The sequence below is a fragment of the Cheilinus undulatus genome, linkage group 14, assembly GCF_018320785.1.
Source record: "Cheilinus undulatus linkage group 14, ASM1832078v1, whole genome shotgun sequence".
Taxonomy (NCBI): domain Eukaryota; kingdom Metazoa; phylum Chordata; class Actinopteri; order Labriformes; family Labridae; genus Cheilinus; species Cheilinus undulatus.
In genome coordinates, this window is record NC_054878.1 from 45336981 (window position 1) to 45357163 (window position 20183).

The following is a 20183-nucleotide window of genomic DNA, read 5'->3' on the forward strand; positions in this document are numbered from 1 at the left end:
CTCTGCATGGGCGCGAGACGGTGTGTTGAGGTGGGTTTGTGGACCCTGCGCGCGTGCGGCTGACCACGAGTTGTTGTTTGTTTTTGAATTATTACCTAAAAAGCGGTTTTAAAATGTGGTATTTCCCTTTATTCTAGCTGCAGATGAAAAAAGCTAAGAGAGGGGAGCTCACAGGGCTGCTCGGTCAAGGCAGGAACCGTAATCTCGATTGTTTTAGATGGAAATCGCGATTATTTGGCACGATTAATCGTCTGTTATACCAAATTAGCTTCTGTTTGAATGACAAGTGTGTCATTTTGCCTTCAGAGGCAGCTATAAACACATTCTGCAATTTATGTTTCATTATTTCATGTGCGACTCTGCAAAAATGTGATTTATTGTTGAAAACCATCACAAAAACGCATGTTTTTAAAGAGTTAATGGTATCAACACTGTAGTTTAATCCACAACTTCCATGCGAGCATAAATCAGAGTAAATCTGACCAGTTTTTATTTTCTGTCATCAAAAAACAGCTTGTTCACCATTTTTACTATTCACAACAATGGGTGGTTAAATGACACAAATCCTTCCTTGTAGTTCTGTCCTTTTTTCATTCTCGAAATGGAAAACAAAGACCAAACCCTTTTTTAATGTTTGCTAATCCGTTTAAAGGTATTTATTGTGTATTCTTAGTTTGACTTTTTTGGTATTAATACCCCTTTTATAACTGTGACGCCACACAGAGTGGATCCATATGACTGGGGTTATTTTGCATTGTTTTGTTAACCAGCAGAGGCCTTTCTGACATCATCTTTAGCTCTTTTACTCTCTCTGCTCCTCACTTAAACAAAAGTGAGAGAGGGAGAAAGTGCCAAAACTAACAACTCAACAAACAGCATTTGGCACAGCAGTCATTAAATCTCAGTTATCTTGTCAAAACCGTGTCCGGAATTGAATTGGATTGATCGCCCAGCCCTACTTGGACACTGTGCAGCTGAACGCTGCTGCTCTGTTATCGCTGAAACCTTCGCGCCGTTACCTTCGTGGCCACATGTCTCAGATGCCTCATGCCGCTCTGGACCAGCAGCAGCCGGGCCAGTACAACCAGATCTGCACGCAGAGCAGCAGCACCGCATCATGCCCGGCCTTCGAAGGCCCGGAACCCAGCTGTACCGGGCAGAGGAGCCGCAGCCCCCGCAGGAAGTGGCAGGTGTTCCCGGGGAGGAACCGGTTCTACTGCGACGGGAGGATCATGATGGCAAGGCAGAGCGGCATCTTCTACCTGACCCTGGTGCTGATCCTGCTCACCTGTGGGCTCTTCTTCACCTTTGAGTGAGTGCACAGCAAACACGCACACAAACTAGGGTCGTCACGATACCAGAATCTGGTATCAAACTTTGATAGCAAAAGTCAAACCATGTTTGATAAAAATGTTGGAATTTTCTTGTTTTTCTTGCAGGAAATTGTGGACAAAATCCTTCACACTGTCTCAACAGCAGAGACATTTCAGAGCTGAAACATTGTTGACCCCTTTCTCCCCCAGTATTTGGCAGTTTCTTATTTTTAATAATCTAAAGTTGAAGGCAAGCATCAGCCCTCTGTCTCAGTTGCATTATTACATTTCAGTACTAACCTGGCATGCCACAGACCGTTTCACATCTCCATGGGATACTGTCCCACACCTATTTTGGTTACTACCTTTAGTTGTGATAGGGAAGGGCAGAACTTTTGCAAAAGGGTGATTGGACAAAGATTCCGCCTGTCCCGTTCACTATGGGCCAATCAGAGCTGCAAAGCATCCACTGTAGTCAGTGAAGCAGCTCCAGAGAATCAACTCAACACAGTAACTGCTGTAGTTTCTAGTCGGTAAATTCTACTCTGGTTAGGAGAAGAGTAAAAACACCTTTTCCACCAAGAAAAACTTTCAGTTTCACTCTTTTTCAAATTAAGAAACTTGTCCAGTTCTGATTGAACTGCTGCTACAGCTGCATCTATGCTAATCTCGTCACAGGCCGCCATTGTTTACAAGCTTGCAGTGCAGCTAAACCAAGCCTGTAGCTACCGCCGCATTCCCCTCAAATGATGAGGATTGGTCCGACTAGACACAAACTTTTCAGATTGGAGCTTTGCCATGCAAATGGAATACGGCCAAGCCATCAGATTTGTGAAGATATTTCAGTATCAGAAGGTTGCCAACATCTCAGTACCAGAATTTTGGAATTTCAATACTAGTCAAAACCAAAAATATGGATACCTTTTCAATGCCTCTGCAACAGAAATGATCTTGAGACTCAAAACTGCTGGTTTTTCCTTTATTTCAGACATTTAAAAGAGACAAAACAGAAAACATGACAAAATGTAACTAAAGGCAAAAAACGTTAACAGGCGCATCTTTATGAGACCATAAAGAGACTTCATCAAACACTTCACAGACCAGTGAATTAAACCGTTATGGAGGATAGAGGCTATGACAGAGGGCCTGGCGTACAGGCACATAGCGGGCAGAAAAAGGCATCATCAGTCAAACTGAGTCCTGGATCTTCCTTTACGTCTGTGCAGAGGTGTCGATGTATTTCTGACTTCTTTAACCGCTGTAAAACAATCAGGAAATAACATCTCTCTCTGTGTCACTGCTCTGTTTTAACAACAGGACACCATCGCCTCCTCTCTCTCTGCTCACAGTAGCTTTGGGTAGAAATACAAACGTTTATGTCCAAATCTTCATCAGGGCGGCTCCTGGACTGGGACTGCCACTTGATGAGGTTGCCTCTGGTTGCCACCTTGACAAAGACTTGGATAACCATGACCTGGATGAATGAGAACCTATGATATTGTATTGTTTAAAGTATGTGGTATCAAAAAAGTACCCAAGTATTAACCATTTTGACAACCTTACACACTGTCCCCTATAACTGGGCAATTTATTTATTTTTCATTAGCTAGGAATTGTAGGCAGACTCCAGCTCATGTCAGTTCGGGGTGGGACAAAATATTGTTAAAAAAATGTTAAAGATGCAATATTGCCATGAGCTTCTGAGCATAAAGTTCATTTTCCTAATTTTCCATGTTTTAATCCGCCAGTGTTTGATTCATGCAAAGGTTGGAGTGTTTAACTTTAGCTACCTTCATGAAACACCTGCTGTGTAATGTGTTCACGTTGACACCTTCAGACAGTCTGTTTCCAGCAGCAGCACCACCGCCTGTGTTTGAAGATGTTAAAGAGTGAAGACAGAACTCGTGTCCAGACCTCATTTGACCTCATTTAAAAAGGGCTCCCTGTTTAGACACGCTCGTACTCACTCCTCACATGATGGCACTGCTGCATGCTATGGTAAAGTCAAACTGTAACAGCTCATAATAATGGTAATGCACAGCTCAAAACCGCTCCTAACTTCTTTCTACCCGTGGATATATACTGGACACTACGCTGTAACAAAACCAGCCATTGTGATCAGGAACAATAATTCTATACAGCCTAGCTTTACTGGTTTAAAGCACACAGAATATTACCAGATCCTTTCTGTTATTGATTATTTTAAAACATCTCCTGAGTTGGAAGTTTAGACAACCTTTTTTAAAGGATTCCTCTTGTGCACACCTGACTCATGAAATAGATAAACACTCTAAGACAGGACAGTTGATGGTTGTTAACTTAAAAATCCAAATGAGCTATGTCAGCTCTATTTTACTGAGCTTATAGGGCAGATTCAGGGCCTATAAAAGTATTCACCCCCTTGGCTTTTTCTGCTTTTTTAATGATTTTATAAATCAAACATGGCCAATATCATTTGTCTCTTATGACAAAAAAATCCTCTTTAATGTCAGATTAAAAACAGATTTCTATAAAGTAATGCCAAATAATAGAAAAATGTCATGTAAAGTAGGTGACTGCATAAATATTCTCCCCCTTCAAGTCAGTATTTTGTAGATACATTAAGTCTCATCAGGCTTGGACAACCGCGCTCTGGCCGTGGTTCACCATAAGGTCAGGGGTCAGGCTAATTGCTGGAGTGCTTATCTAATTTTCACTTTAACCTGATGCAGCAGGAACAAACATCTCACCTGCTGAAGGTGTGTTGTAATTCATATTTCACTCATCTTTAGTCCTGGTCAAGAAAAAAATAAGTTCCTGTACTTTCTTCTCACACAATCCCAGAACCAATTTAGGCAATATGGAGCAAAAATCATGTCTTAGTGATAATTTAGCTGAATGGCAATACATGATTTATATTTAAATATTTTTAATCTCCAAGAAATAGCAAAAACAGTCACCTCAAATGTCCCATGGTCACTTTTTTAACAGCAAGCTGATCATTGTCAACATGGACATAAAAAATTACATAAAAACAAACTATATGTTTGCGGGAAGACACACTATTAAATAATAAAGCCCCTTAAATAAAATATGAAAAATGAAATGCTATTTCCCCACTACACTCAGCATTTGAAATAGATAATTTTGTGGTCAATAAGCCTATTACTGTTAGTGATTCATAGTCCTAGTAGTCCTGACTTTCTCTTCATGATTCCCTACTCTATCCTGCCCTCTCCAAATAATGCCTCCGTATATCCAGGCTCTTTGTCTTTGTCAGTGAGTCAGCTGTTCTTTAAACAAAACTACAGCCCTTGATCCTTTGACCAACAGTCTGTTGATCATTTTGAATACCGTTATTGGATATTGTTTGTGTTGATGTCTCGTTCAGCGGCAGTACGAACAGGTGTCACTGTCCAGAATAGGTGAACGATTTAATCTCTGGTTTCCCTCCAACAGTGCCAGGTGAGTTCACCTGGATTCGTGTACAGATAAAAACGTCATGGTACACAGTGGGAAGAGCACCGTACGCCACAGAATGCATCCATTTAGATGCTGTCATGAATCATTAAAGCTGCCAGCTGTGGAGAGGACAGGAGAGCATACTGGCAACTAATGAGAAGTGCTGGTACACTGGAAGAAGTCCAGGTATGCCAAGGGGCAAAATTTAGAAGTGGCGGTACTGCATACCGATGCATTACAGCCCACGTAAAGCACTGGTCCTGGTTTTTTAAAAGAAGCAGACTGTGGCTTTGTCCCTCTCAAAGCAGCCACAGTTCAATCAAAATAAAAGCCTCCAGTGCAAAACATCATTGAAGACCTTTAGTTTAAAGTGACTGAAGAGTTAAAGGATAAGAAAATTAAACAGACATGTTAACTCTAAACTGTCTCTCCTGACATAAATGTGTTTGTTAACTGGTGAGTTGCACCATAGCAGCATAGCAGAGATTATTTCCAGTCAGGCTGTAGTATTATTTAAATTGAGAGGATCGTATTTCTCCTGAGTGGGCGTGGCTTCAGCTCATTTGACCGACACACCCACACCATCCTGGAGCAGATTTTACTGCATAACTTTTCATGATTTTGAAGCTTAATTTTATAAACTTAGATGTTTTCGTGACTGAAATTTGGCATGGTTGGTCATAACACACTGGCCTGTCATACAACAAACCAAAAATATAGATTTTTTTTTTTGCATTACTTCGGAGGGACTTTAAAAATTAAAAATATTCCATTTGAATTGTCATGGAAGATGGGTTTAGAGAAGCAGTGAATAAAAATACTCAAGTCCACCCAGATTTAAATAAAGAATGCATGAAAAATGATGCTTTAATAATCTTGTTTTGTTTAGATTTTTAATCCCCTCTCGGTCTGAAATGCTGAGAAAGGAAGGAGAACACAACAGTTTCAAAGGCGACGATTCATGAAGGATATAATCTCGTCCTTGGGTCATGAAACTGTCGTAAGTTTCTGAATTGATCCACGAGTCCTTTGGCTCTGTCAGGAATGTGACTGTCCTCGAACCTCGGGCTGTTTTCTGCTGATTTTCCTCGCCATGTCTCAGCTTCTCTGATTCGTCTCAGTGGATTTATCCACAACAAAGACTCAGGGTGAGGATGCGCGTGGTGTCGGTTCTAATGAGAGCAGGTAAAGGTTTTTTTCATTTTTAGCTTGCAGAATGTCGTCAGAGCTAAATTTACTCCTCGCTCCGATCATTTTTAGCTTCCTCTCATTAAAACTGAAGTCTGAATACAAGGAGACATTCACAGATGGTGACTTTCTGAAGGATATGCTCCTTTTTCATCACATTTCACAGACTTAACACGCTCTGAAGCAAAAAACCCCAACATAAATTCACAAATAAACACCTAAGATGTGATTTTTTTTTTAATCTTTCATATCACAGAGTCATGATGTAAATCTTATTCTCAAGGACGTCTGGAGGTTTCTTTTTGTCCTCCCACATTTCTCTCAGAAACTTCCACAACACAGCAACCCCGGAGTTTCCCGTTGCCTTGGTAACTGCAGCTTGTGTCACTACGGTAACAGCAGGAGATTGAAAGATGGGAAGGACTGAAAGTAAAAGTCAGGCCATGGGTTTTATTCCTCCTTTACAGGCTGAAGGAAAAATCTGTTTTTCTGTGTCACAAACTACGTCAAAACCAACAGTCATTTTAGTTAATTTGGAAAAGACTACGTTTTATTTTGAAAGGAACAGATGCCAATCTGAGGTCCAAAAACGCACAAAATGAAGATGAAGTGTCAGGAAATTACACCAATCCCAAAAAAAGTTGGGGCGCTGTGTAAAATCTCATAAACCCATCTTTTATTCACAATAGAACATAATCAACATATCTGATGTTAAAACTGAGACATTTTAAAATTTCATGAAAAATATGAGCTCATTTTGAAGGCAGCAACACATCTCAAAAGAATAGGGACGGGGCAACAAAGGGCTGCAGAAGCTTGCATCTCTGATGGTATGGGGTTGCATTAGTGCCTATGGCGTAGGCAGCTCTGGAAAGGAAGTATCAATGCTGAGAAGCAGAGAGAGGTTTTAGAGCCAAATATGCTCCCATCCAGACAACGTCTCTTTCAGGGAAGGTCTTGACTGTTTCAGCAAGACGATGCCAAATCACATACACTATATTGCCAAAAGTATTCGCTCACCTGCCTTGACTTGCATATGAACTTGAACTTGATATGAACAGCTTCAGCTCTTCTGGGAAGGCTTTCCACAAGGTTTAGGAGTGTGTTTATGGGAATTTTTGACCATTCTTCCAGAGGTGCATTTGTGAGGTCACACACTGATGTTGGACCAGAAAGCCTGGCTCTCAGTCTCCGCTCTAATTCAACCCAAAGGTGTTCTGTCGGGTTGAGGTCACGACTCTGTGCAGGCCAGTTAAGTTCACCCACACCAAACTCTCTCCTCCATGTCTTTATGGACCTTGCTTTGTGCACTGGTGCACAGTCATGTTGGAACAGGAAGGGGCCATCCCCAAACTGTTCCCACAAAGTTGGGAGCATGGAATTGTCCAAAATCTCTTAGTATGCTGAAGCATTCAGAGTTCCTTTCACTGGAAGTAAGGGGCCAAGCCCAGCTCCTGAAAAACAACCCCACACCATAATCCCCCCTCTGGATCCCCTCCACCAAACTTTACACTTGGCACAATGCAGTCAGACAAGTACCGTTCTCCTGGCAACCTCCAAACCCAGAGTCGTCCATTGCCAGATGATTGCCAGATGGAGAAGCACGATTCATCACTACAGAGAACGCGTCTCCACTGCTCTAGAGTCCAGTGTCGGCGTGCTTTGCATCGCTACATCCGACGCTTTGCATTGCACTTGGTGATGTATGGCCTGGATGCAGCTGCTCGGCCATGGAAACCCATTCCATGAAGCTCTCTACCACTGTTCTTGAGCTAATCTGAAGGCCACATGAAGTTTGGAGGTGTGTAGCCATTGACTCTGCAGAAAGTTGGCGACCTCTGCGCACTGTGCACCTCAGAATCCACTGACCCCGCTCCGTCATTTTACATGGCCTACCACTTGGTGGCTGAGTTGCTGTCATTCCCGATCGCTTCCACTTTGTTATAATACCACTGACAGTTGACTGAGGAATATTTAGGAGCGAGGAAATTTCATGACTGGACTTGTTGCACAGTTGGCATCCTATCACAGTACCACACTGGAACTCACTGAGCTCCTGAGAGTGACCCATTCTTTCACAAATGTTTGTAGAAACAGTCTGCACGCCTAGGTGCTTGATTTTATACACCTGTGGCCATGGAAGTGACTGGAACACCTGATTTCAATGATTTGGATGGGTGAGTGAATACTTTTGGCAATATAGTCTACCACATCACCACAACAGCATGGCTTCACATGGCTTCATAAACATGGCCCTGTCCCTACTTTTTTGACTCTCATGGCATTCTGATTATATTTACATTTTACACAGCACTCCAACTTTTTGAAACTGAGGATTGTACATGTATGAAGTAGCATGATCCACTTCCTGTTTTTGATCCTTGTTTTAGGAAGATCCAGGAGCATCTAGTTGGTCTACCTCTGTCCACTGACCAGAGCAGTGCCAGCCCATTCAGGGCTTTACATGCCAACAACAAAGCTTTAACGTCAGCCCTGCCTGGTCTTCTAATGAGTATTTTTCTGTCTTTGCACCCTCAGCTGCCCCTTCTTGGCGTCCAACCTGACCCCGGCCATCCCGGCAGTAGGCGGCGTCCTCTTCGTCTTTGTGATGGGGATGCTCTTCAGGGCGAGCTTCACTGACCCTGGCGTTCTTCCTAGAGCGACACCAGACGAGGCTGCTGATCTGGAACGACAAATTGGTAAATAAAACACACAAAAACAATGGCTGTTCAATGAGTGGAAAAAGCCTAACTCAGCTATGGTGTGCTTAAAAGGACAATATATACGCAGACAGCCCTTGTATTTATATATCATGGTAATAGATATAAAGATTAATGAACAAGATCTTAGAGAGGTGACTTGTTTGATACAAAGATTAAAAAAAGCTATAAAAACTCAAGGCTTTCTAATGATCGGGTTTCATAATCCAGATATTTGACCTTTCTTCTCTTTTGAATCTCTTCGGCTTTCATCATCTCTGAAGGTTTTTTATTCTTTTCAGAAAATCATCTGCAGAATAATTTCACTAATGATGCTGAGTCATTACAGGAAGACGCTCACCGCCTCCTCCATCAATACGTGTGAATGCGTCTTCAATCTCATGTCATTTCTTCAGACCTCCGCTCTGTCAGAAACGTCTCAGCCAATCGCTCGTTTCCACAGAAACTGAGCATCACTGGCGTTTCTCTCTCGTCTATATTTGGACGCCTCTTATCATTTTTTGTTTATTTCTTTATTTATATATTTTTTATCGGTGGAGAAATTATGTGAGGAGGGATGGAGCTGTCAATCACAGCAGAGCCCGGGTCTGGAGAATGACCAAATAAAGAAGAAGAAGAGGAAGGATGTTAAGCACGCTGAGCCCTGCCTGCTGATGTAGAGGACACAGAAATCGAGGGCAGTTATTTTTTACCATGTTTTGTTTGCTGGTGGTGGTCAGGAATGTATTCTGTGACGTACCGCTTGAATCAACATCCCACTTCCTGTCTGACAAACAAAACAAAAGACATACAAGACCCTCAAACATTCAACAAGTTGAGCCTCGCACACATTTAAAAGATTCTTAGAAACGTAGCTAATTATTAAAATGTTAGAGACCCACAAATGACAAGAAATTCAATAGTTTTGTTTTTGTAGTGAGTGGTGCAAATCAAGATGACCAACTCAGAAAGGCAAAGACTTAACAGGTTCAATCAACGACAGCCAGAGTCTACACTCTCAGAACAAGAAATGCCACACAGTTAAATGTTACTTTAAACAAGCTAAATGTGGCTAGCAGTTAGCACCCTGCTAACCTGTCAGTGGGTAAACAAATAGAATGTGACTAGCTGTTAGCTACCTGCTACATCCATTGATGAGTAAATGAGCTAAATGTGATTAGCTGTTAGCTACCTGATAAACCAACAGACAAATAAACAAGCTTCATGTGTCTTAGCTACCTAATATGCCTAGCTACTACTTTCCTCGAATTAAATTGCCTAGCTGTTAGCTATCTGCAACTTCCACTGATGAGTTAATGAACTAAATTTTGAAAGCCGCTAGCTAGCTGCTGCATATATTGAAGAAGCAAACAAGCTCATTGTGGCTTGCTGTAAGCTACCTGCTAACCCGTTGGCTAAGTGGGACTAGCTGTTAGCTTCCTGCTACATAGTAAATACGGCAAGTTGTAGCAGGAAACTAACAGCCATTGATGAGTAAAACAAGCTAAATTTGGCTAGCTGTTAGCTACCTGATATTTACATTGATGAGTAAACAAGCTAAATGTTGGCTAGCAGTTAGCTACCTACAAATCGATTAATGGGTAAACAAACAGAATGGGCATGGCTGGGAGCCATCTGGTTCAAAGTAAATTGCCTTGCTTTAAGTTATCTGTTACTTCCATTGATGAGTAAACAAGCTAAATGTTGGTTTACATGGCCTCATGAACCAATGTTATATTATCCAGGTGTACACCTGGATAATAAGTTGGACTGGTCTAAAAATGTAGACTTCATCTACAAAAAAAGGGGCAGAGCTGCCTCTTTTGCCTGAGAAGACTCCGATCAATAGACATCTGCAGTAAGGTGCTGCAGATGTTTTATCAGTCTGTGGGGGCAAGTGTTCTGGTTCATGCTGCAGTCTGCTGGGGAGGCAGTGTAAAACACAAGGATGCAAGGCGTCTGAACAAACTGGTGAAAAAAGCTGGCTCTGTGGTCAGAATCAAGTTGAACTCATTGGAGGATGAGGTGGAGAGACGCACAGTTAAGAAGGTGGAGGCCATTCTGAGGAACATGGATCATCCACGTCATATCTCCCTAAATGACCAAAGAAACAACGGTGGTGGACGGCTCCTATCTCTGCGCTGCAGGACAGAAAGATTTAGAAGATCTTTCATTCCATCAGCAATTAGACTTTACAATTCTACCGTAAACAGATGAGAGAGACTCCAGACAGTTGAATTTCCCTGCGTGGATAAATAAAGTTATTGTATTGTATTGTATTGTAAATGTGACTAGCTGTTAGCTACATGCTAAAACAACAGATGAATAAACAAGCTGAATGTGGCAAGCTGTTAGCTACCTGCTACATCCATTGATGAGTTAATGAACTAAATTTGGATAGCCACTAGCTACCGGCTACATATATTAAAGCGCAAAGAAGCTAAATATGGCTTGCTGTTAGCTAATTGCTCACCTGTTAATGGTTAAACAAGCCAACTGTGGTTTGCTGTTTGCTACCTGCTACACCATCAATGAGTATAATGTGGCTAGTTGGTAGCTACCTATTATAAAGTAAATACGGCAAGTTGTAGCTTCCTGCTTTATCCATTGATGAGTTAACAAGTTTAATGCGACTTGCTGTTAGCTACCTGCTACGTTCATTTATGAGTAAACCCGGATCTTTCCAAGTTCAGAGTACAATCGAATGCAGCATAATTACATCTTCATTGGTGTTACAGTCATAGTGATTATTAGTTCTAAGGGTGTAATATACGGGGTAATTTTTGTACTTTAAAGTGTCAAACACTGCACATGTTGCTCATTATTATTCAGTATCTTCACTCAAACAGGTTCTTATCAAACTGTTACCATTTAGATCATGAAAATCAGTGAATATCTTGTTATATAAACTCTCACTTACCCATACTCCATAAACCATCATCAGTCCAGCTCTGCTGCAGTGTTTTTTAGAGCAAACATGAATCAAACCAGCGCTCCCTTCATGCTCTGCCGCCTGTTTGTGATGCAGCTCCACACCGAGGTGAGCGCTTCTTCCCAGGAGGCTTTGCAGCTGTAAATCCAGTCGAGTGCAGTTTATCTCTGTGAGCAGAAGTTGACTCTCTTCAAGGCTGTTGAGGATTTTATGATCCTGATTGATGAACCTCGGGAAAAACTCTGCTGCTTCCTCGTGAACAAATTAAAAACTAATTAAGTTTGCCCTAAAGGTGGCGCCACAGGGAGGCTCGCGTTAGTGAGAAGTGATTGCCGGCGTGATCACCCTCAAGTCAAATCCATAGAAGTTTTTCATAATTAACCTCTGATTGATGAAAAATACTCCAGGATTATTTCGAATTAACAGGAAGTAGCCCAACAGCAGTTGTTATGAGAGGGGCTTTCTGATTGGTGGGCTGGATCAAGTCAGAGAGCTAACAAAGAGTCAGGCCTGATGTATGCTTCACATCTATGCTAGAACATATGCCACTGCTCCGTATAGTCATGAACCCGACACAATGGCCTACATATGCTGCCCTCAAAATACAAGCCCTGTGATTGGTCCACTGGGTTGCACTGGTTGACAGGGTGAGTAGTGTCTGCAGACATATTGTGTGTACTCTGCCAAGAGATAAATGGCTGAAGATGTTAATGCAATGGGTCGGTTCTGCTCGCCAGCATCCAAAAATACCAGACGTGTATTTCTATATCCATATCTCTAGAAATATTCCCCCGGCCTCTGTCTCAGCTGATTCAGCAGCCATACTTTTATCACCTACAATGTCGCCTTTCTTCTTCTTCTTCTTTGTAGTTTCTGCAGAATATTCAACAGATTATCAGTTCAACTCTAACTGAATATGCTCAGTTTCATTGTTACCTGTAAGCAAACAAGATGCAATTAGCATCAAATTTAAACAGTTGAGTTGCATATAGCAGAGCAATTTGGTCACACCAATGCACAACTATGTGGTGCTCACAACAGTGTGATTTCAACACATAAGCATAAAGGAGGCTTTTGAAATGTCTTTTTGGCTCATTTGAAGGTTTTTAGGGTCAAACATTTGCACAATCCTATGTGTGCGGCCCCCTGTAGGCTAAGTGCTCGCTGTTAAATTAATTTTAAGGTTTAATACATCTAGATTAGTGTTACTCAACCCTGCTCAACCAAAGAGTCAAATTGTTAAAAAAAAATATCTTTGCAAGGGTCACAATCTAAGTGATGAAAAGTGGCAAAAATGAGTTAAAGTAGCATTAAAAATAATTTTCAAGTGGCAAAAAGTGTCAAAGAAGTGGGAAAAATGGGTGAAAATGGGCAAAGTAGGTGTAAAATAGACAAAATTGGGTGAAAAATGGCATAATGGGTGAGGAGTGACCAAAAAAATTGTTAAAGTTAGCAAAAAAGGTGAAACAGGGGCAATAACATAGCTCAAAATGAGTGGAACGTGACTACAATGGACAAAAGGCAGGAAAAAGGTGGAAAAAAATTGGGGAAAAGTGGTATTTAATGGCAAAAAAGGGGAGAAAATGCAAACAGCAAAAAACAGGATAAAAGTGGCAATATTGAAAAAATGGGCAAAACGTTGCAAAAAGTGGCAAAAATTGACTTCTGGGTAGTTGAATGGAGGCTAAAGCAGTTAGCTTTAGCCAGTTTTGCCGGTTGAAAATGGCAAAAATTGTTAATGAGGGTAAAGGAAATATAAAGACAATAATATAGATTGACAATTAAGTTTGACAGTTGAAGACTGCTGTATATGTGTGGGAAACAAACTGATTGTGACTTGCATTGGATAATTTCTGGGGTTAAAGTTTCCCTTTTTTAGGTCTTCTGGGGGAGTAATATTTAGAATTAACACATAAAAGAGCCACATGTGGCTCAAGAGCCACACGTTGAGTATCATTAGTCTAGATGTTCATACGTCTTGCTGTGATGTTGAACTCCACTGAATCGTGTTTTTTTTTTTTTTTTTTCAGACACAGCGGGCTGCTCCAGACCACCGCCTCGCACCAGAGAGGTCCTGATCAACGGGCAGACGGTCAAACTGAAATACTGTTTCACCTGCAAGATCTTCAGACCGCCGCGAGCATCGCACTGCAGCCTGTGTGACAACTGTGTGGGTAAGTCTGACGGAGTTTGAGTAAAATCTAGGGCTGACTTCCTGTTTAGATGTAGACCTGCTTCTATAGGTAGAAGAGTTTAACAGGAACTTAACCACAGAAAAAGGAGCTTGTTATGGATTAAAAAGTAAAATAGGAAGCAGTAAAAAGGTAAATGTTTGATAATAGGGTTTAGATGACTTCTGACTTGTCCACGGAGCTCTCTGTGAATTTTTAAAGTGAAATGAGACATTCAGGAGCAGTAGTGGACTATTTGACATCTCTGTGACTGCAGCGAGACGCTGTTGAAAGAGACAATAAATCACGTGGTTATTTACAGTTAATCGTAGGCCTTAATTAATCTCGATTCATTTGATTAATCCTGACCGCCCTCCTAAAATCATGAAGATAAAATGATTCATGTTCCTTTCTTAAAAGAGCAAAATTCCTTTTTGATTCAACGTAGAAAAAAGGTGGGGGAGTGCTACATGGGGTCAAAGTATCCAACACTGTGTCATTAGGTTCAGGTGCTCTTCAGGAAATGGACGAAAATAGCATTTGCAAAAAGGGGAGCAATGACTTCCCTGTAAACTTATCAATAAAAGTCCATAGTACAGATGGCAGTCAGAACTGAGAATCCAAGGCACTCTGATGTAATAAAAATCCTATTAAACAGGGATAGCTACGCGTTTCAGCTCCAAAGAATCTTCATCAGGACATAATGGGCATACAACACATGATATCTTTTTTGTACTTAAACATGTGTTTTTTTATCTGCTTTACTCAGATATTTCTAAATTTACTCTTTTAAATGTCGCCTTCACTGCATTTATGTTTAAGTATTGTGATCACTGAACCCTTTTTTCTGCCCAAATTTAAACCTCTTTTCTCTAAATTTGACCTCACATGGGTTTAGAAACGTCTTCTTTTTAAGATAGTCAAACATAGACTGATTATGAGCAATCAATGTCACAAACCAACATTTTGCCTTTTTTGGTTTGTGGACTAAAATCCATATTTCTTGTTTTTTGTATGTTTGTCGCACTGAAATGTTTCGGATCATCAAACAAATTTTAATATAAGTCAAAGATAACCTGAGTAAATACAAAAGTCAGTTTTTAAATTATGATTTAATTTATTAAGGGAGAAAAGCCATCCAGACCTAGCCCCCCCTCATTAAACATGAATTAACTGTGATTAACCACTTTTTTAAAAAGCTGAGTTCAGTTTGACTAACCACACCCAGGCCTGATTACTGCCAGACCTGTTGAATCCAGAAACCTTTTAAATAGAACCTGTCTGACAAAGTGAAGTAGACTAAAAGATCTCCAACACATCATGGAACCATTGAAAGAAATTCAAAAACAGATGAGAAACAAAGTCACTGACATCTATCAGTCTGAAAGAGTTACAAACCCATTTCTAAGGCTTTGAGACTCCAGATAACCACGCTGAGAGCCATTATTCACAAATAGGGAAAACTGTGAACAGTGATGAACCTTCCCAGGAGTGGCCAGTCTACCAACATGACTCCAAGAAGAGCATGGACGACTCATCAAAGAGGTCCCAAAGAACCCAGAACAACATCTAAAGACCCGCAGGCTTCACTGACTCAGTTAAGGTCAGAGGTCATGACTCAACAATCAGAAAGAGACTGGGCAACAATGGCATCATGGGAGAGTTCCAAGGCCAAAACCCCTGCTGAGCAAAAAGAACACAAAGGCTCGTCTCACTTCTGACTAAAAACATCCTGATGATCCCAAAGACTTCTGGGAAAGTATTTTGTGGACTGACAGCATTTTATCAAAGGAATATCAGACCAACAGTAAAACATGGTGGTAGTTGTGTGATGGTCTGGACCAGGACCTGGACCACTAGCTGTAACTGATGGAACAATGAATTCTGCTCAGAAGAGTGGGCCAATATTCCTCCACAGTGATATCGCTAGTTGTCTGCTTGCTTGCAGTTGTTGCCACCAAGGGTGGAACAACCAGTTATCGGGTTTAGGGGGTGATGGCTTTTTCAAGTAGGGCCAGGTAGGTTTCTCAGATTCTCTTGTTTAATAATTTAAATTTGTTTCATGATCTGAAACATTTCATTGTGACAAATTTGAAAAAAAAAATCAAGAAGGGGGGAAAGACACTATGAACTTGCCTGTTATTGGCTTAGAACTGTCTAATGTGTTGCCAGTGCAGTTCCTGGTGATTCCACTGATTCCTGCTGAATTGGTGAAATTACTGCTGCTGGACAGTAGAAGTAACACACATTACCCTTTCATATGAAGTCTATAACGGTCCCAGAGCTGATGTAGGACTTGTACTGAAGTTTTATTACAGTTAAAAAACTTTAACTGGACTCTATTCTCCCTTTTCATCTCTTAAAGCTGACATCAGGTAAAGCCCCTCTCTTTTGTTTTCCCCCTCAGAGCGATTCGACCACCACTGTCCCTGGGTGGGAAACTGCGTCGGACGGAGAAACTACCGCTTCTTCTACCTGTTCATCCTGTCGCTCTCCTTCCTCACCATCTTCATCTTCGCCTTCGTCATCACACATGTCATCCTCAGTGAGTAACGCCAGCCGACAACACCTCCTACACGCCTCTCACAGCTTCAACTGTGATTCACTTATTGATTTCTTTATGAAAATACTTCAGCTGCTGCACACGCCACTTCCCTACGGACGCAAAGGAAACAACATTTACTAAAGCACTGCAGAATAAATATAAAAGACTGCTTCTCAGGGAAGTCAGGATGCCAAAATTTTAAACTCTGATATGATTCAAGTGAAAATCAAACACTACTGATTCTTGTTTGGAACCATGGAAACAAAAATAGAAGTATTAGGTGTTTTATTGTTTTTATTTTTTAATAAATATTGTTATGTTTTGATTCTACCTTGAATTTTTTTGATGGATAAATTCCTCTCTTTCATTCCTCCCTTATGAAATAGATTCAGTTTTTAAAATGTTGCAACTCTTTAATATGTCAGAGATTTTGTTGTTTTATCAATCAATCAATCTTTGTATAAATAGCGCCAATTCATAACAGAAGTTATCCTAAGATGCTTTACACAGAAGGCAAGACCTTGAAGAAAATGTAGAATTTTTATATTAAAAATAATTGCAATCATAGTAGTATTTATGATGATTTTAATAAAAAATAAAGGTGATGGTAACTTTTATTATTATATTATTATAATGAGAAGAAGGAGATAGAGAAATGTTGTGTTTTCTAACCTTTGGTATCAAATAAGTTAATTATTTTAAGTTTTGACAACTTTAAAGTGTGTGTGTAGCTAGGTAGTTAGACTAGAGATTCTTATGAAAAGATAAATTATTCCGAATAATTGAATTATTAGTCCTTTAAATCCCTTACTGAATGGTAATCTGAGTACTTGTTCTAGAGCCTTTTTTAGCAATGATTTAATTATTTTTTATTTTATTATAAAGCTACAGGATCAGTCAGGTCATTGTAGATTTGATTAAAGAGACACATTATTTCCCTCACTTTGCCTGTTTAGTATTAAATATCCACAAACTAAATGAGATTTGATTTACAGTCGTATAAAAATAGAAAGGAAGGAATTCGTGACTAACTGGAACTAAATAGTGTGAATATTTCACAAAATAAACTCATAAAAGTGAACAAACTTTTATTTTTAGATTTATTAAATAATCGGTCTGTTTATCACTTTTGATGTAGACCAAAGCTTTTCTTAGTTTTCTAACAGGAAGGATTTTATTATCAGAAATGTCATCGTTTAATAATAAACTTTATTTATAACAGCTGCCCTTTTCAAAACAAAGTCACAATGTAATCCCATGATAAACCGAGTTCAACGAGTCAGGAATGAGACAAATAAGACAATTATATGAACAAAATGTGATTATATCCTAACAACAAAAGATGTTGACTGTAAAAGGGCGAGCCTGAAATATTAATGTAAATGATTTCCTTTTGATTTTTTGAAAAGTTTTGTTTGAGAAAAAGTTAAGGGAAACATTTTGCGCAAGACTTGCCAATATGTGTGCGATTGAGGCATGGGGCAGGACATATTATCAGTGTTTTTATGCAACTACTTTTGCATGAAGGAAAGGTTAGCAATTTCTCCAGAATGTTGCCAATGTTTTTGAGCAATCAAGACAGTGTATGGAAACAACAGGTATTTGTGAAGTTGCCAACATTTGTGCAACTGATGTCAGTGTTTCTTTGCAATCAAGACAGTGATGGAAAAGTTGCCATTTTTGAATAACAGTTGACATTGTTTGTGCAGTTAAGGCAGTGTGCTTAACATGAATGCTTTGGAGCAATGAAGACTATTTAGCAAAGGTCGGCAATTTTTTTGGAAAAATGAAAACTTTTTGTGCAGTTAAGATTTTCTGTATATGTTGGCAATGCTTTTGTGCAGCTAAGACAGGAAATCGCAATTTGTAAAGGTAATGTGGCCATCGTTTGTGTGTAATTAAGATAGTGAGTGCAGAGGTTGGCCTTTTTTCTTTTTTTTTTTTTTTTTTGAGAAAAAGTTGCCAACATTTATGTGCAGTTAAGATAGTGTGCTGGACATGATGTTTTATGCAAAGGTTGATATTTTTTTGAGAAAAAGTTATAAACAGTATTGTGCAATTATGATAGTCTGCTGGATTTGTTTGTAATTTTTGAACAATTTGGACAGTATGCAAGGGTTGAAAATCTCTGTTAGAACGTTGCTAATGTTTTTGTGTGAGTAAGACGGTGTATGGGAAAGACAGGCATTTATTGAGAAGAAGTTTCCAACATTGGTGCAACTAAGAGCAGTGTTTCCCCTGCCATGTTGTCAGTGTTTCTTTGCAATCAAGACAGTATGATGGAAAAGTTGGCAACATTTTTGTGCAATCAAGACAGTGTTTGGGAACGTTTGTTTTCAGAAAAAGTTGCCAACATTTTTGAAATTAAGGTAGTGTGCTGGCCATGTTGTCTAAATGTTTTTGCAAAGGTTGGCAATTATGTGAAGAAAAGTTGCCAATAGTCTTGTGTAATTACAATGGTATGCTGGATATGTTGGCAACATTTTTCAGCTATGGATAAACTCTTAAAAATGTCCTAAAGGGATAGTAAACAGAAGAGTTGGATTAAGTGTTCTTAACATTGGCTGACTGTAAAAGATAAACAGCTGACAAAGTTCAGCTTTAGTACATGGATGTAAAGCTGCACTGCAATCATCAGAGAGTATCGTTGACAACTTCATCACACCGAGTGTTTACTAGAAGGTGAAGATTGTGAGAAAAACAACTGCAGGTTCAGTTACATCAGCCAGAAATCCGACACGGAACTCTGCAGGAAGTGATTCGCCCACTGAACAGAAATGTGTTGAAAAAGCTGAAAATCGTCACTGACAGTCCGTGACCTCGGTCTTCTCTGGAGCTAAGACTGAAATTATTTCCCTCCTGTTCTGTAATGTTTCATCACACCGGTGTCATGATGAGATTTGTTTCAGTAACGCTGGTTTAAGATGTTGAACGTCTCAAACCCTGGTGCGTTTCGTTCCTCTGCTGGGCCGTTTGCAACTCTGCAGCAGCTTCATCTCTTTAATGGATCAGACATCGATCCTGCTAAGCCTCGCCCCCTGTGCTGTGATTGACAGGCTGTCAGAGAGAGGCTGAGGCTGCAATCTTGACATGTTTCCAGTTACTGATCGATTGGACCGCTTTTTTTTTCTAATATGCTGCAAAACCTCAAATCTTAACAAGTGTGTGTCTAAATAGAATGATTAATCCCCTTTTAGCCAACATATCCAGATAAACATCTGATTCACGATATAAAATGCAAAATAAAGACTAAGGACCCTGTCTTGGCTTTTAGATTAATCATGATCAATAATCATGACTTCAGCATCAATCAGTATAATCATAATAAGGGTTTTGGATGTAAAAAAAAAAAAAGCAGCCCTAATATACAGTTTTCTGTTTTTATCACAGTGATAAATAAATGAAAACTGAGGCACTGATGGTCCTGTGAGTATGCTAGATTTCCTTCTATATTTACCGTTATGTCAAGGGACAAAGGCATGAGAAATATGGGAATGCAGTGCATTCAGACAGTGTTAAGACCCCTCATGGAGTCCACCTGTGATAACTGAATTGATTGGACATGACTTGGAAAGGCACACACCTCTCCAATCAAGGTGTAGAAACATCTCAGCTAGGATCCAGAGAAATGGGAGGAACCTGAGCTACATTTACTGTGTTTTTGCAGAGGGTCTGAACACTTCATGTCGATGTGATGAGTTTTTTATTTTTTCTAAAATTCTGTTTTTACTTTGTCATAATGGGTACTGAGTGTAGATTAATGAGAATAAAATGTTTTTTAACTGTAGCATCAGGCTGCAGCATAGCACAATTGAAAAAAGTGAAATAAATCTATTTATTAACCCTTAGATGCATGAGTGGCTGGACCCTACACTCCCATAAGTGGGTCAAAAA

The 20183-nt window shown here is 40.0% G+C and overlaps 1 protein-coding gene across 1 annotated transcript in view; it reads left to right on the forward strand.

The window, feature by feature from the left end:
* The first annotated feature begins 346 nt into the window (after positions 1 to 346).
* The window catches only part of zdhhc14 (zinc finger DHHC-type palmitoyltransferase 14), a 29327-nt gene continuing 9490 nt past the window's right edge, over positions 347 to 20183 (forward strand). Inside the window, exons 1-4 of the mRNA XM_041805315.1 lie at positions 347 to 1312; positions 8481 to 8641; positions 13604 to 13747; positions 16152 to 16289. Of these exons, the coding sequence (XP_041661249.1) occupies positions 1032 to 1312; positions 8481 to 8641; positions 13604 to 13747; positions 16152 to 16289 (724 nt within the window). The 5' untranslated portion in view covers positions 347 to 1031. The remainder of the gene's footprint in view (positions 1313 to 8480; positions 8642 to 13603; positions 13748 to 16151; positions 16290 to 20183) is intronic.